Source organism: Bombus terrestris, chromosome 1 (genome assembly GCF_910591885.1).
Source record: "Bombus terrestris chromosome 1, iyBomTerr1.2, whole genome shotgun sequence".
NCBI lineage: Eukaryota > Metazoa > Arthropoda > Insecta > Hymenoptera > Apidae > Bombus > Bombus terrestris.
In genome coordinates this window covers 382993-400705 of record NC_063269.1, presented here as the reverse complement: position 1 = coordinate 400705, position 17713 = coordinate 382993, and the positions used below count along the sequence as shown (strand labels likewise).

Genomic DNA, 17713 nt, shown 5'->3' with positions numbered 1-17713 from the left:
AGGACGCGTATCGTAAGAATAGCTGTCTCGGTGTTACTCTCGAATATTATTTAGTATAATATGACAAATTTACGTTAAAATCGCACGTGTATGCTATCGGCAGAAAAATGTCTTAGAAAAAGCAACTTTTACATATTTATGACATTTATGATATTTATGATATTACGTACGTAGCGGCGCGCGTCTCGGGTTTGTTTCGTCCAAGCACGGCGACACAGCGTCACAGCTTCTAAGGTGTATTCGACGTGCCGTAAGATCGACCGACCGTGATGAAATCCACGAAAACACCCGATCGCGTGGAAACCGAGCGGCAATTTTCCCTTCCTTCCAGTCGAATTAAACGACAAACGCTTTGGCCAGTTCGTTCGACACGAGTCACGTTTCGTAAATATAGTTTCGTGAACATCCGACGTTTCGCAACTACGGTTCTATATAATAAACGTAATTCTTTCGAAGATCCGAATACGACTTTTACAACGACTTACAACGACATTTCGTTGGACATCGGCGCCGGAGAATTAGAAAGCTTTTGTTTCATCTCGATGGTGCTTTCGTATTGCCAAGCGTGATAGAAATCACGCGTAAAAGTCATTGAAAATAGAAAGACGAGGAAATACGAAGAAAGGAAAAAAGATTCGGTCGTACAAACGCATAGTCGAAAATTATTTTAATCGTTATGTTTTCAACAATGTTAGAAGATACGTGTATAAACGAGGAAAAAGTTTAAGCGAAAGATAACGATAATTGCCACTAGATATTACGTAATACTTTTAAGCCGTTGTTTCTTTACTAATTTGTTCGCTAATTTCGCGAAAATATAATCGATCTGATACTTTCAAAGCCATTTCGATACAGAGGGCAATGCTGTTACGTTAAATAGACGAAACAGTAAAGGTTTAGTTCTTTAAGTACGCTTTCCTGCGCGTAATTAATTCACCATCTACGTGCGTTTCTAAACGCGTTGTCTAAAGCAAAACAGCCAAAAACAACTATCTCGTACAGACTATACGATCTTCTACGGTCCATTGTTAAATTACCATGCAACTGTCAGAATTGAAACTCGTATATCACGACGTTCAACGTGAATCTAGCAGTCCCAAGAGAAGCCGAAAGACAATCGTTCGTGGTTCGATTCGCAACGTGGAGCAATACAGAAGCCGAATCGCGTTGCGCTTCGATATTGCATCGAGGTATCCGCACCGCGTCCGACCCAAGCTATTACGTCTACGCAAATGTTCCCGTGATGTAAATCTGTCGGGGAATGGCCGACCTCGAAATTGCACGGCCTAACCGATACCGCGGCAGCTCATTAGCTGGTCGCTCGTTTCACAAGCCGCATTTTCTATCTCGAGCAAACGATTTCCAATCTTCTTCGTCTTTCTCTCTTTTCTCGACGCGATGCTGAGCCAACCATCTATATTAAAAAATATAAACAACTCGTACAAACTCACCTAAACGAAATATATTATACCTATCGTTAGAGACGTTAGGATCCGAGCGATGCGATGAAAATAAACGAGTGCCCTTTAAAGTGGACGAATTTGAACAAACGCGAGCGTTAATTTTGTTAAACGCGTTTGCGCGATTCAATGACTCGTGGCTGTGCTCCATCGTGTATTATTTCATGGATTCGGTATTCGTGAATGGTCTCGCCGTGTTCCTCTTTTACGAGTCCTCTCTCCTCTCGCAAACGAACAAGATGGATTGGTCGTAGTGGGTGGTAGGCAATCGGCAGGCTTCGTCGATCAGCGATCGGTTATTTTATCGAGATTCGTTTACTATACGCGCGACGAGAAGAGAGAAAAGGGAATCTCACCTGTCCGATGGAGTGTCGCGGTGGAACGATGTTTTCAAATAGCCTCTCGGGGGAATATTAATAAAGGGTGCTCTGAAACACGTGGTAGAACGCGCATGGAGGGTCGGTTGGTGTGAAAAAAGGGAGGGAAATAAATCGAAACGGTGGAATAAAACATCGTGTACGAAGTTTCCGTTGTCGGAAACGTTGATTCACGGAGAGCCAACTCTTTCCCTCGGATGGTTATTTGCAAAGGTATTCTAGTTGTCCTGGCATGTTTACGCCCAGGGTGGAGGGTAGTTGACGTGGTCCGAGCTATTTTTTTTTTTTTTTTTTTTTTTTTATTAAGGGATTGTCGAGAATCTCGTGGAATCAAGAGTGCCGAACTGTCGAACAGCAAAGCTCGATTTTTCGGATATAAACCCGCGTTCTCTCTCGAACGTACCCGTATTTACTCGTTCGTTTCTGATACGATATAATTCAGTTTGTTTAATTTTTCAGCTACCACACCGATGACCAAAGCTCGTACGAAACGATTAAAAGAGATATATGTATGGGTGTGCGTAGATCTGGTAACGCTTAAATATTTTCAGCAATTTGTGTCAGATCGGTAGGCGTTTCGAATCGTCGTGGACGCGTCGCGCTAGTCGATAAATCGAAACGCTGGATTCGCTCGTGCCGTTGCGTTTGCTTGTACACCTTCCCTCGCGACTTTTTTTTACAGTTTACAGGTTCCCAGGGTTCCCGTAACTGGAGACACCGCGTCAAGACTTAATCTCTTGCGTCTTAAAATTCGCTAAAATAACGGCAAAAATACGATATAACGGAGAATACAGAAATTGTGACAAGTTTCTACGAACGGAAGAATCGCCGATCTCGTTTGCACGTTCGTAGCGAGACGATCGAAGCAAGTCGAACTACCAAATCCTAGATCACGTCCTTCCAGATTGCCTTCGATCCCGGCGGCATTCTTTTCAACCTGCGAGACCTAACGACGCGTCGAAAATGCTCGTTAAACGAACTTCTTGGCTCCTCCGCGATGGCCGATTCCGCGAGTCTGCGGTGGTCCAGAGGGGCCGTAAATCGGTAACTATCGATTTTTGTCTCTCCTAAGACAAAAGCGACACAAAAGCGACGTTCGACTTTGAGATTAAAAGTTTCCTCATAAGCTTACTTTTACCGTAAAACACATAGCGGTGTAATTTTATTCCACGTATATTCTATAGTTTTCGAGATTCTCTTTCCCTTTAAAGTCATCTTCTCGCAAATCGATACGTTGGCCGAAGAAAGAAATTTTCGCGTAAACTATCTATTCGTATTTTACCGTAAAAAAATGTTATCTTATCGTAATGACATAACGTTGTGTTGTTATTACAACTCGGTTTGTAAACGTATCGCTGTATATCGACGATAAATTGGCGAAAAATGGCGATGCCTTTCTTTTTTATTAGATCGGTTGCGTACGAACAAAGGTTACAAAAGTTGGTAATCTGGAAGATTATGTTATCGAAGTGATTATTATTATACTAGGAGATGCGAAACATCGTCGTATGCCATGCGCTTCGATCGCATTGTCTATGACACTCGTAGATTTCCCGTATTTTCATCTGCTAACGGATTACGTACTAGATTCGTGTGCTGTAGCAAAAGACTTGAATACACGTAAATAGATATTTTTCCGCGCTCGACCACGCGAATCGTACATTATCATTTACAGGTTCGGTATAGGAAACGTAGCGTGAATTATACAGGGGGTAACTTATCTCGATATACGGTAGATGCGATGTCAGTTGCAAAAATTGTTGAATTACGAGCGCACCGAATACCGAATACCGAACACGAACTTGTCATTTTCTAGCTTTATATTATGGAATAGAGGTGTATTATCGCGTTTGAACGTTCGAAAGTTTTAGAGTTTTAGCGAAGGCAGGAGATGAACGGTGTTCGCGGCCATTGTATAAACGGTAATAAGCTTGTAACGTTACGTAATGGTGGATGGCTTCGTCGTTGGCACGCGTGTATACGCGCATTACAGACACACACCGACTGGTTGCACGTACCGCGTAGCGATTGTTTCCTCTTTAAGTCAAATCTTTAAGTCGATCAAAATATCAACGTTTAGAGAATGTCCTATATTTTTATTACCATTTCAACTCGGCCAGTTTTAATATTAATCGTCTATAAAAAGCCGAAGCAAGTAATTCCGCGTACGCGACTTGGAAAGAAAATGCCGGGCCGTTCGATCCTCCAACGAACGCGAATTAATAACCCGCAGAGAAAAATAGATATAAAGCTAAAAAGAGTCGCCACTATTGCGGACACACGCGGTTTTCGCGTGTAATCGATTCATCGTAATCGTCGATCAAGTGGCACGATCGGGGTCCAAGTCCGCAAGCTCGTTGACGAACAAATCGCAGACGCGGGAAACGTGGGTGGCATCGATCGCGCGGATCGAGATTATCGAGGGCCACGCTGGCATGCCAGGATTCCTGGCGTTTCTGGGTTAGAGGCGTTAAGGCCAATTCGTACGAATGCATGCAGGGTACGCGACCCGTACTTGCTTCGATCGATAACGCCTGCCACGCTCTCCGTACACCTTATCCAAAGCGAATTTAGAGTCCATTGCGGCCGCCGTTGTGGCTTCGATTATTCCATTATCGATTACTATTCGTTGGGGCGTTCGCCGGGAACGACGAACGGACGAACAGCCTATGCTTGTCGGAATCAGATCGTTGCTTCGGTCTAAAAAATACTTTTCAACGTAAAACTGTTTAAACGCGGACTAATTAACTAACTAATTAATTCACGGAGGCTCGTAAATAGAACGCTCGCGATTTAAGAAAAAAGCTCTTTCGTCCAATCGATCCGAAATTCGCTTTCTTCGCGTTTCAACGTTCTAAGCACCATATTTCTAACGAGACTTTCACGCAGCCGCTACAATTATTTTTAATCGCAATCGTACGTAACGTCGCGTTATTTATTTCGTAACGAGTACCGTACGATACGATAAAATGAATTTAAGCTTCGGTAATTTCGGTTATCGAGGTCGATTTAGCGGCAACCTCTTTAAACAGATCTCCACCGATATAGAGGTATATAGAGTGGGAAAAGAAGTCGAAAGACAGAAAGAGAAAGAGGAGCAGAATCGGAAGGAAATGGAAAATACGTTAAATTCGCGTTAATTGATTGATATTGACGCGTCGTACTTAATACATCGTACCTAGCGTACACAGGCGAGCGAAAAGTCGCACCGGTACACGCGCAAAGTCGAAATAACACATATAGGATACGTGGGCCTCTTAGGTGCAGCGTGCGTTCTGTAAGGTTGATGAAATTTTCGGCAAAATGCAGCCGATGGTTGGAATTCGATAAGACCGATGCGACGAGTAGCGAGAACAGATTCGTAAGTCTAGTGTCGGAAAAAGGAGGTCGGGGCCAACCACTGTCGAACAACGAACGATCGGATCTACTGGGGCGTAAAGCTTGGCTGGTGGGTGTTGTTGTTTTCTGCGCATTACAGCCAACCATTAATTCAAATTAGAGCACGTTTCACTGGTTCACCGGTAGCCCGGCATAGATGTAGGTCGAGTGTTCTTCGCGCGACACATTTTGGCCGCGGAACAGCCAACTGGCCAACGAATGCCCGCCAAATAATAGTCGCTGCCAAGCAACGTTTTCTCCACGTGCTATTGTACTCTCGCAACAACTGCTCTTCCTCTTATTCCTCCTCTTTTTCTTCTTTGCTTTTATATACCGCGGTTATCTTCTTTTCTTTCGAGAAAACAGGGACAGGTGGAGAAGAGGCAAGCCAGTAAAGAGCACGAGAGAGAGGCTAAAGTTTTCATCAAGCTTTTGTCGAGCCGATGTTTTCGATTAACTGCACCGGTGATAATAAAAAATATAAATAATATAGCAAAGTATAAATTTTCTCGGAAGCTCCTCCTTTACGCGATGGAAATTTTTCTTTCGCAGCTTCTCTCCTACGCCCTGTTTAACATCTAATCCGTATCGAAGAATGAAATTGTCAAACGACGGTACTCGTTATACTCGGTATTTCAAAGTCGCACGATGCCGCTATAGATGCTATAGAGGATTAATCATAATCATCGTTTACGTAAAACATGGCTACAGGCTTTCCCCAAGGAGTCGGAATTTTGAAATATTTAGATAACCGCGTGGCCGAAGACCGGCAATGGACGTTTTCCAGCGGGGCTCGATATTCGGAGTAAAATAATCGTGAAAAATACGATACATGTACATTACGTGCTACATACGTAGCAAGGCAACAACCGTCTAACGAGCTTTTTGCTGCAAGTAGAAACATCGAAACGTCAAAGCGTTTGCTTCTCATATCGACGTACCATTGGTGTGTACATCCTTGTTCGAGCGAGAAAATATCTTTTTAAATGGAAGATACACACGGAGGAAATCTTTGCTCGCGATAGAAACAACGAGATGCGATATTTATTCGAAGAGTTTATTTAACATCGCCTCTCAAGGGCGACATACGATGCTAAAATCAAAGTTTTAACTATTATCGGACGTTCGACACACCTGCGAATCCATGGTTGACGAATTAAATGACCGATTTTACGATTTTTACATTCTACTCCTCCATTACTAAAAATGTCGAAGCACCGAAGATAACCAGGTTATCCAATACCAAGTACGAAAACCTATTCAACTACTTGAAAACTACTTCTTTTAGCGATAACGTACGGTAACGATCGGTAGACGATTCAATTTCAGTTTGATCTTAATTAATCGTCGTACGATTAACATTTCGCGTTACACGACTATCAAATGTCAAACGTTTACGTACGCGTCACGATAAAACTTAATCCGTAGCTTCTTTTATCGAACTGACGCTGTTGAAAGCCTACTTCGTGATACAAACGTATCTACAAAGAGTCCGTTACGACGGATAATTGCGACTCTATCGAAAAGAGAATGTAACCACGTTAAAAATATCAAAGCCTTATGTCCGCGAATTGCCAACGAAATCGGAAATCCAATCGGAACTGGTCGTCTCGTCGTTATGTAAATGAAAATGCACGAGGCCCAGGGAACGCAAAGTTGTTGGAATTTCGAAAAGCCGGAGAAGGTACTCGACGAGAAGTCGAGTCTCGCGGATAGTTAAAGATGCCACCGACGCTAAAGATGCAAGTTTGCGAAACCGGTTCGCGGAATCGGACCGTCCAAAACTTATCCTATTACGAGTTTCTTCGGCGAAAGAGGAACGGGGACGAGAAAGCTGCGTTTCGCTCTGTGCCTGAACCAGTGCCTCTGCGAGGCATCGGCAATCTCGAGAAAACGCGTCGAATTTTCGACGCGCTATGCAAACGGAGGCGCAAACTCCAACTATAAGCTGCCCCCTCTGCTTCGAGACAGATTCACGAGGGATACGTTGTCAAAGTTGAAACACGAGTGACCTGGCTGAAAAGCGCAACAGCTCCTCTAACTTAGTTGGTTCGCGAGCAAACGATTAGAAAGTAGTTAAGAGGATACGCTTTTAAAGCGCGAAATCCGTTTAACTCGCGTCATCGGTCGAGTTTTCTCAAAAGTTTCGCGACATTCTTTTACCTAAAGTTACCGCTCTGAATTTAGATAACGTTAACAACGAGTGGCCATAATTATCTCGAACGTTTGGAAGTATTATTCGATAAGTTTGTTAAACGAGACTAAGTTTGAGGTCAGGTTGCTTTACTTTAGACGAGATCGAAGATCTGGTTGAATTTAATTAGCAAATTAACAAACCGATAGGTAACGTCGTAAAGACTAACCGTGCTAATTAAACGAGAGACTTTTTCGAAAACTTAAGGACATCGTCGAGACTCTTTTGGAAAAGAATTCGTCGTATTTCACGGTAAATATCTAAAGATCAGTCGCTAATCCTCGTGTTTTCTGTTACAGAAAGGTCGCTCTAGTTATTATCCTTACCAGAGCCGGTTTGGACTTGGATCCAAACGCCTTGAAAAGGTTGAGAGTTACGGTGCCGAAGCTCGGTCTAATACCATGGGTGGTCGAGGCAGTCGTCGTAGCTGTACTAACGAAATATCTTCTTAATTTGCCCTGGATATGGGGTTTCTTGCTTGGAAGCGTAGTAGCTGCTGTTTCGCCAGCCGTCGTAGTACCTTGCCTCTTCAGGTTACGTGCCAAAGGTTACGGAGTTGCCAAGGTGAGATTAAATCATTTTTTTTTGCTTTTTTGTTAACATCTCTATCAGCTCTATCAAGCGAAAATTCTCGCTGCATTATCCATTTTAAAGAGCGACAAAAATCCGCAACGTTCTTTCCGTATTCTTCGAAGCAGCTTCGTTCGAACAAGAGCGAAAATTGCGCGAATTAATCGCGTCGCGATGCGTCGGCCAGACGTATGTGTTCAGAGATAATGCCCGCCAAGTTGCATCCGTTAGTCGGTAGCGCGATACGGTGGGAACACTCGTGCGCCGTAAACTTACCGAATGCACGTCGACGCTAATTAAATTTCTTTAGGACGCCGGTACTGCACCACCGCTGCAATTTCGCGTTTCCTCGCGGTGCAATTGCGCACGACGAGACGCGGGAAAAATTCGCAACCAGCTCGCGGTGGTGATGGGGCTCGATCGAGCGAACGAGTCTTTTCGCGAATCGACGCTACCAACTCTACTTTGTTTCAAAGTAACCGAGAAAGTTTCTTTCGAATCTTTCATTTCAAATGTACGTAGCTAGCTTTCCCATACGATTCCGTGCGACTTACAGTGCCAGCGACATTTTCTTTGGTAGATTGAATTTTCCCGAATCGAGGAATAAAAACGCGTTTTATACGGTTAGCAGGACCTTGTAGTTGCATCCGTGCTATTCAAGAGATTATAAAACCACGTTAATTCAAATTCGTGCAAAATATCGTTGAATATAGGCGACGAATGTAAGAGAGAACGAAAAAGAGACTATACTAAAGAGACTATACTATATTTAACGCAAATTCTTTTTCCAACTATTTAACATTATGATTTCTTTGTAATTTCATAATTGCATTCTAACGTTCTAACAAACAATTGTCTCCCGAGTAACGACATTTTTCTCGTATTCTGTACGTTTCAGCCTGTTTAATCTCAGATATCGTTTACAATATTCTTGTAGCGGACAATGTTTGATAAATACATTTCGTTATCGTCTCTGGAGAGCCCTCGTGCGCAACCAATTAATAGTTAAACGATCAACGCAAACGGCAAACGCGCGTATCTGTTCAACGCCAAGGCGAAAAGCAAGTCGAAGAATAGTCGGCTGCGATCAAGCTACATCTATTTAGTATCGTGATCTGTTCGCGTCGTTGGATTACTTAAACCTTGAAAACCGCGGAGAGTCGGCTTTCCAGGAACAGAAACGTTTCCTGGGAAATTTAATACGCCTATAATCGCCGATTACGATATATTTTCGGGGAAAACCGGCATACCATCGAATTAGACGGAATCATAGATTAAACAGCACCGGCCTGTAATCGTACGGTGATCGTTAGATCCGGTGAAATCTCCATGGTCGAGATCCTCTTCGATGCGTCATTGGAGGAGGACCCAACACACCAGAATAGAATAAAATACGAAATTACAGGTTATTCGCGTTACTTCTTCCCTTCTCCTTTTTCGACCTTTTCGACCTTTTCGACTTTTTCCATCGAAACGTCAAAAATGATGATCATTCTTCTTGTTTATTGTTCGAAAAGGACGATCGAACGATCAAAATCTACAATGTTATACAATTATATGATATGATAAAATGATAAAATCAGTGTTATACAATTAATAAAATTGGCGTAAAATCTGCTCCTATAATGCTTCTGATGCGGGATTAAAGACGTTATTAAATTAATTAGATCAAAACGATGCGGCGGTACTTTTGCACAGATTGAAGCAGGATGGTCTCAAATTCGAAGGATCTCTATTTACCTCGTATCAGATAGGATTACAGGTTCAACAGCGTTCCGTAATTGCGGCAGATTAAACTAGCGGCTGGATTTAGCCGGATCTTTACCGATGCGATTTACCACATAGGTTACGTTTTCCTATCAGTTGTACTTCTGTAACGATCGTTACGTTTTACTGTTGAAGAAAAATATGCGAAATAAAGTTGTTTAATATCGCTAACGTAACAATGAAAATTGAAAATTTAATACCGTGGTATAAAATCCTTATTGCGCGATACGTAACAAACAAAATTACAAGAAACTAATTGCTTTTGTAAAAACTTGGATCAACAATTATTCCATGTTTGTCCATTTACACGCGTTATCTCGTAAACGAATCGAATCAAAATGAAAATTATTCGTTCGAGCAATCTTACAGGCTAGCCCAAATATCTTAAAACAGAGATATATAAAATGCACATCGATGCAGAGACTAATTTTATATCCGATTATTTATTTCCGATTGGATTGGAAAAGGAGGCTGACGATTGAATTATAATAATTTCCTAGTAACATTTTTTCAAAGTAGTAAAAATTTGTCAAAGAATTTATACGAAACGAGTTTCAACTAACCGTAACTACGTACAACATGCTCGTTACTCGACTGAAATAACTATTTCAGACATTACCAATACGTTTTATCGCGTTTCTGTCGGCTAAATTTCATTGTTTCTCTTAATTTATACAGCAATATAAAACCGCCGAAGAAACGCGCCTGAATAATCACGAAAGACAATTTCTGTCGCGGATCGTGCATCCTTGGAACGATGCTACAAAGGTTGTCGAAAATATCGTTTGTGGATGGCCGAGTGATCGATATTCAGACGGTAGTCTTTATTCACAGGGCGTATTCTTGCCTTCGGAACGGCCTGTCAGTAACAGTTCTTATCGACAAATCGACGTATTCGTCAAATCGCCAAGGGGCGCGAGGCAATTTCCATGAATGGCTAATTCCGTACCACAGGCGTCTGACCATAACGCCCCGTCGCTACTTGTCCCACGTTCCAACCTCGCTTTGACAAATTTCGCTTCAGTATGCTTTATCATTGAAAATAATCGAGATGACCGTTGCCCAGACCATCGTACGCGTTCGAAAGACTTTGTACACGAAATCGGACATTTCGAATATCAGGAATCTATAGTAAAGCTCTAATTTACCATTGGAAAATTACGGGGAGCACAAGACTTTTTCTATCCTATCGATATACATATATACTCGAACTGTTTGAATTATAAGCGAAAGTAAATTATTAGATCTCGACAGAGATTGGAAACAGAAGAATACATTTAACGAGAAACGTGCAATTAACGCGGTGAATGAAACGATAAATTATTAAATTTTCACTAAATGCGAATAGCGTATGCAGAACTGATTGAAAGGTTTATCATTGCAAGGCGATTTGTTATGTCAACAAAATTCCATTTATAACGATGTAATATTTCATGGAAGAGAAACGATTTCTTGCGTGTTTAGACATTATACGCTATTACATTTTCTAAAAATATAGATCCATCATTTACAAATATACAAGTCATCGAATTATTTTTCCCCAAGATTGTACATATTACGAGGAAAAATTCAACGAAACGCCATCGCCGTCACCGAACAGCAAACAAACAGAATCATTAAAGACAGCTCGGATGCGAAGTTTACAGTCCAGGGACAAAAGTTGGCACGTCCAGAAGATTTGACGCGTCGCAACGATACGGTCGTGTTTAAAATGATAATGTGAAAAACATTAGCAAGAACGAACTGAACGATGAAGAAGAGCGCAAACGGGGAGAGAAGAAGAGAAAGAGAGAAAGAGATAGGAGAAACAGTGGGAGGACTTAAATAATTCAGTTTAGAAAATGGAGTGGAAGCTGTTTGAAGAGTGCAAAGGCCATTCCTGGCAATGTGATATTCATGAGTCGAAAAATCTAGACGAGACTTTTTGTTTATTCGTCGCTCTTGTGGTGGAAGCAGCCGCGCAAGCGAGAAGAAATTAAACGCTTTGTCAAGAGTGTGCCGAGTAATTCGCATTAACCGCGAGATCAAAAAGGTTCCCGAGGAATCAAAAAGAGGAGGTCGAGACAAAGAAAGGAGAGGGAACCTTTTCTTCGTTCTCTCGTCCCTTTGCCGCGTGCTACGTACATGTTCCTTGTACCGTTAAGTAATCGTGTTTCTGAACGTAATTTCCGTATTAGACTCTGGAAATAAATTTCAAACTTTTTGATCGAAGATGTGGTGTAGATAGAGGTAACTTGGAATTGCGAAGACGTGACGACACGCGTGTTGGATATTTGATAGTCGGTGTACGCGATCGTGTAAATGCTATTTTAGTATCGTTTAGAATATTAGAGGCCGTTGAGTTTTTATTTAAGTCGAAGGTTTATCGTAGATTGGGTTAGTGGGATTTCTTGTTAACCGGTACTCGACCGGTACCGGTGATTTTATACTTTACGCGATACGCGCCACTGACAGCGTATCGTACTACGTGCAAAATATAAAGTATACGTGTACATATAAAATTAAATAATTTAATCAAAATTATGGCCGACCGGTTGCCACACCGACGAAGCCGTCCATCGTTTTAGCCACGTTTCGTGCTATTTTTATTCACGGATTCGGAAATTCGCAATCATCAACGTCTTGAAATAGGATTTGGAACCGAGCCTGGCCATTCGAAAATGTGCCCATTTGCCATCCACGTTTAAACAAACAGCTTTTCAAAGTACCAACTGAAATTTAAAAAGCGGACAACTAATTTTTAAGTATAATTTATCGCTTGCCCTGTTTTTTCACAAAGTGGATCTCCGCTGGGTCAATGGTCCACGCAGGATAGGGCTGCGAAAAAGTCTCGCACCGAGATACCGTTCGATCGGTAATTCGTGAACGCGATAAACGTTTATATACAGACCGTCGAACAAGAAAAAAAGCAACGCGACGAAAGATTTTTCAAATCTAACCAAACTTTCGAAACGATCGCGCAAAAGGAGAACGTACAACGAAACAAATGTTCGCGGAAATGGCTGACGAATCGAAATCCCTTTGTCGACGGAGCAACTCAACGCGATTTAAGAAGTCGTTGGAACGATCGTCGAACTTAAATCCCATACGAGATATGGCTTTTCGAAAGAATCGCGAGAGCGTGATCTCGTTAGATTCTTCTTCCTCCTCTTAATTCTCTTTCGTTTCGTTTTCCCCGATTCCTCCAACTCCGTTTCCTTTCTATCTATCAAACGGCGGATTATTTTCATTGACCTCGAACGTTCCGGCTTAAAGTTCCTTAATGGTTTTCGAAGTTACCGCGATGGAATGTGATTGCAGCCGATAACGAGGTTTCCGCGAGTCGCGGATGTTGTAGTCGTCGTTGGAAAATAAGGAAAGTTACGGCGGTAGGAGATGAAAAATACGGAAACCGTCGATTTCTGTCGGGATGCTGTTCATCTCGTGCCATCAAACTCGGTAAGAAAATTGACCCTCGAGGATGGCTAATAATCCTTTTCTTCGTTATTTCGCCATCTCCTGGCGTGGATATAATTTAAATTTTACTTCTGTAATTTTAATATTTACGATTGGATATCCTTTACCCTGATGTCGATGATGTCGCTGATTGGTGCGGCCGTGTCTATTCAAACGGGCATAAGAGAGCCGAAAAACAAGCGTGACTCTTGAACAATACATCAAGGATGTCATCAATACACGGGCGTCCAGGAATAATTCTAAAGGAACATCCGCTTGAAACGACGCGTTATCGAATGCCGCGTACAGTCTTTTATATTTATTAGACGATAGTCGCTTAAATTCTCTCTCTCTCTCCCCCCCTCTCTCTCTCTCTCTCTCTCGATTGTATATTCGTTCCAGCATATGACAGAGCAAAGGTACCGATTACCGCGATAACGAGATTTAATCGCACTTTGTTTCGCTATTTTTCTTGATTTCTTATGAAACAACGATTCGCTGTTTTGCACTTGAGAATTATTGTTATATACATATATATATTTCTTTTTCTTTTACAACGTAATTATTATTACGTATTAGGTATTAATCGTTGTTTCTGCGTTTCATCAAATCGCTAAAAGCGTTTACAGATTTAAATTTAATCGTTGCTTGATTTATTTTTCGATCAATAGTCTATAATCGCTGCATCGAGGTACTTATTCGATCTTCGTTATTGGTTTCACTTCAGGGCATTCCAACTTTGATCATCGCTGTGTCTGGAATCGATGACGCGGCATCAGTGGCGATCCATGGGATAATAAAGAGCATCATGTTCTCCCACGATGCGCTCTGGTATCAGATCCTCCAGGGTCCTATTGCCATTCTCGGAGGTCTTGGATTTGGAGTCCTATGGGGTTGGCTGGCTAAATATGTTCCGGAAAAGGGAGATGTAAGTACGCTAAATTTTACTCGCTTTTATTACATCGATAATACTACTCGATCGATGATCAGTCGGATCGATCGTCTTTCGCGTTTACCGTATCTTCGAGATCGCTATTCGCGCTCTATATCGACTCTTCTCTGAATCTACGTTCGCGACAAATATGCCGTAACTTCGACACAGGTACTGGTACGTTGCCGGTTTTATACGACACCTACAACGTATGCATAAAAGTTTGGATCTGCGCCTTCGATTTTCATGAAATTTAAACACGTCGTAAACCCATCATTCGGCCACACTCTAGTTTTCTAGAGTTTTGCAAGAAATTCGAGCACGTCGCACGACAGCGCGCGACCGCTTGTCTCTGCCGTATCCGCAAACGTATCACGGTGATCGGTAAAAGTTACGGCGAACGATCCGTTATAACGCGTAATACACGGGTCAAAACGAAGAAACGCGAAACAGCGAGATGGTAAATTAACAGGTTCGACACACGAGGCCATGGTACCGAAGGCCTGACAAACGAACATCGATCCCGCTGTATACGTAAACGATATATCGAACGAAATGTCTGATCGTACGGCCCCCACACCGAAACTGACCTTTACCGAAACGCCTGATTTCGATTTCGCTAGATCGCTGGACCGCTAGATCGCGACGCAGACTGTACGACAATTTCGTTAGGCGCATCCTCGCGTCGCTTTTCCATTCGTACGACAAATTCTACGAATCGTGGACTATTCGCGATGATTCACGATGCCGTAACGCTTGACCCGATCCCTGTGCAATAAAAGATGATGCTTTGGCACGCGGCCCTCGATTCCGCTGTTTAACGGCGACGCCGTGCTCGAAACAAGCTTCGCGAACGATCTCGATAGGATACGGCTGGCGATAGACCGTTGCAAACTGGTTGCGCGGAAACGGGATCAACGAGCCGAGCCGCTTTTCTTTCCAAACGAAAGCGGGTCTAGAGATACGGGGCTCGAGGAAAATTGGGCCGATTCTTTATTTCCCGACTCTTTGATCTCGCGTGGTTTTGACAGTACCGAAAGTGGATGACGATGCGACCGATCTATATAAAGCTTACTCGTAACGCGCGTACCATCTATCCATCGATTAGAAAGTTATCGATGACTAAGATCATCGTGTAACGGCGGTTTCGGCTGTGCCGTTAACGCGTTAAGGTTGAAAGACGCGCATTGATTTCTCAAGCCTGTTTCATTTGTCTAGGCGATAGGCTACGAAAGATACAATTTTCATTCGTATTCTTCGATATAGAAAACAGTGATTTATCGGATAAAATAAGATCGCTTCTGTCCATCTCGTCGGACACGCCTCCTCTCTTTTAATAATAATTTATTATTTATTCTACGGTTCGATTTAGACGAGCGTACGAAACGACGTTACGACAAAGCAAACTGTGGAACGTCGATTGCTTCTACTCGCGTTCGACGATTCAAACGATTCCGGCTGGCCGACGATGGAAGACCGATAGGAAGAACGATAGGAAGAACGGTAGGAAGAACGATAGGACCGATCGGTACGAAGACGACTCGCGCAACTCGACGTGCTTGTTCGACGATTCCAAGGATTCTTCGGGCATTGCTACGTTCGATCGAGTTTCAACGCTTAAAGCGTGGCTGCTGGCGCGAAAAATATGTGTGCCGATCGATTTCCACCGAACGCGACAACGTTCGATCGGCACGCTCGTTAGGTGTATCGTATCGCCGCGACGATTCGCGCGAAATTCTCGTTCGCGCGGTACGATATCGGACGATCGTCGACCTTGCCACAAAGCATTCTCGCGTTTACGCTCGTTAATGCCAGTTCTGGCTCGGTGGTGCCGTTTTTCATCGGATACGTGGCACATTCGCGATTGTTGACGATTCCCTGCAGACCAGCCGCGCTTATATCGCGAGATACCGGGCCGAGCCGGCGAGAAGCAGCCGACAGAATTTATTATTCGCCTCGCGTCCCGACGTAATATACGCTGGTTGTTCGCGCGAACGTACGATCCGACGCGATGTGCACGTTATCCGTCTTGGCCCGCCACGGCGCGGCTGAGTCATCAATTCCGCTTATTACCTTTCCCCTACCGATAATTATTACCGTTTGCCGTTTGGCTAGTAATATCTTCCGCTCTGTTGGTCGTTGCTGTTCAGCGAGATCGTTAGATCTTTGAGGTGAAAGATCGAAACAGATCGTTCAGAAATAACGAGTATCGTCCACAAGCCTGAGATATCAGCGATGTAATTTTGAAGTATTTAATTTAACTTTGAGTCCGAAGCCTAAACGATTCTGTGCCGTTTCTTCCACTGATTTCGACCGCTTTAGTCGTTCGTTTCGCTTTTCTATCATAAACATGCTTTTGATGATCTTTTATTTGCTTGCGAAGCGAATCTTTAGCTTAGATTAGTTTAACAGCCAACAACCGCATCGCTGCTGTGTCTACCAACAGCGATATCGCTAAAATTATCGAACCAAGCGATCTGTCTCTCCTAGGAGTTGAACAAACGGTAACAAACTTTTTCCGCAGCCACGAGCCAAAACGAGAAATAAAGGAAAGAACGAACCGGTGGAAAGAGAAGCAGACAAGGAACAGATCGATTTCCTACGAGTCGTTGAAATTTGCTTCCGGCCTCGTCAAAGTGGTTCGTTCGCCGCGAATTTGAGAGAACCGTGGTGGAGATGATTTAGCAACGCGAGAGGAGAAACGTAAAAGCGGGCCGCCCCGCGGTTGGATGAATCGACCAACAGGCGGCGTTTCACCGACGTTGCCCGTTCTTGCCCCTTTCGCAACCTTGCCAACGTTTCGCCAAGAAATACTCTTCCCACGCGATCTCTATACGGCAAAAGAACCTGCAGAGAGATTTTTCTCCTTTCTTGTTCCTATTTCCAACTTTTGCCAACAAGAACCCAGTCCTTTCGACGTATGATAACCGGAGAGCTGAATCGTCTCGAGAGCTTGATTCCCATTGAAATTTTTGTGCGGATGGAAGATTCGTTAACGGTGGAAAGAGCGCGGTTCGGAGGCTTTTTTTCATCGCGTTTGGATACTTTGTCGAGGGAGGTGGACAGAGCTGGATTCTCGACCAGTTGCTTGAACAACGCTGCCGTTTTCGTGCCGATCGTACGATCGAACAACTTCGTCAAGAGATATATATATATATATATGGTAGCCTGACTTTGGAATTCAGGATGTTTCGCTTTCAGAAATTCGCTGTCTGTTCGGAAATTCGTCTACCACATCCGAATTATCATAGTATTTGATCTCGGTTGAGTTTCAGTATCTTTACCAAAGGAAAGAAGAAGGAACAATTTCACGGAATCTTCGATCTTCTTTTCGTTGCTTCTGTATTTGAAAAACGTAACACGGTTTGTTCTATGTTGGCAAGAAAAATAAATAAAATTTACACATATTGATACGTATAGAGCCGAGAGCATAAGACGAGATATTTTCGATATTAATTCTTTGAAGAAGTAATCAAGGTAAAGTAACGAATGGCCAAAAGGTGCCGATTAACTCGCTCCGAGAACCCTTACCTTAGCCAAATAGCAGCGAATGGCAATTAACGTATCGTAAAGCCAAGTGGGTACAAGACACCGACGAGCG

At 43.0% G+C, this 17713-nt stretch overlaps 1 protein-coding gene across 2 annotated transcripts in view; it reads left to right on the top strand.

Moving 5' to 3' along the window:
- LOC100651474 (neuroligin-1) overlaps positions 1-17713 on the top strand; it is a 149968-nt gene that overhangs the window by 107012 nt on the left and 25243 nt on the right. For both annotated transcript variants that reach the window (XM_048406213.1, XM_048406215.1), the window contains exons 8-9: positions 7709-7973; positions 13909-14109. In XM_048406213.1, the coding sequence (XP_048262170.1) occupies positions 7709-7973; positions 13909-14109 (466 nt within the window). The remainder of the gene's footprint in view (positions 1-7708; positions 7974-13908; positions 14110-17713) is intronic.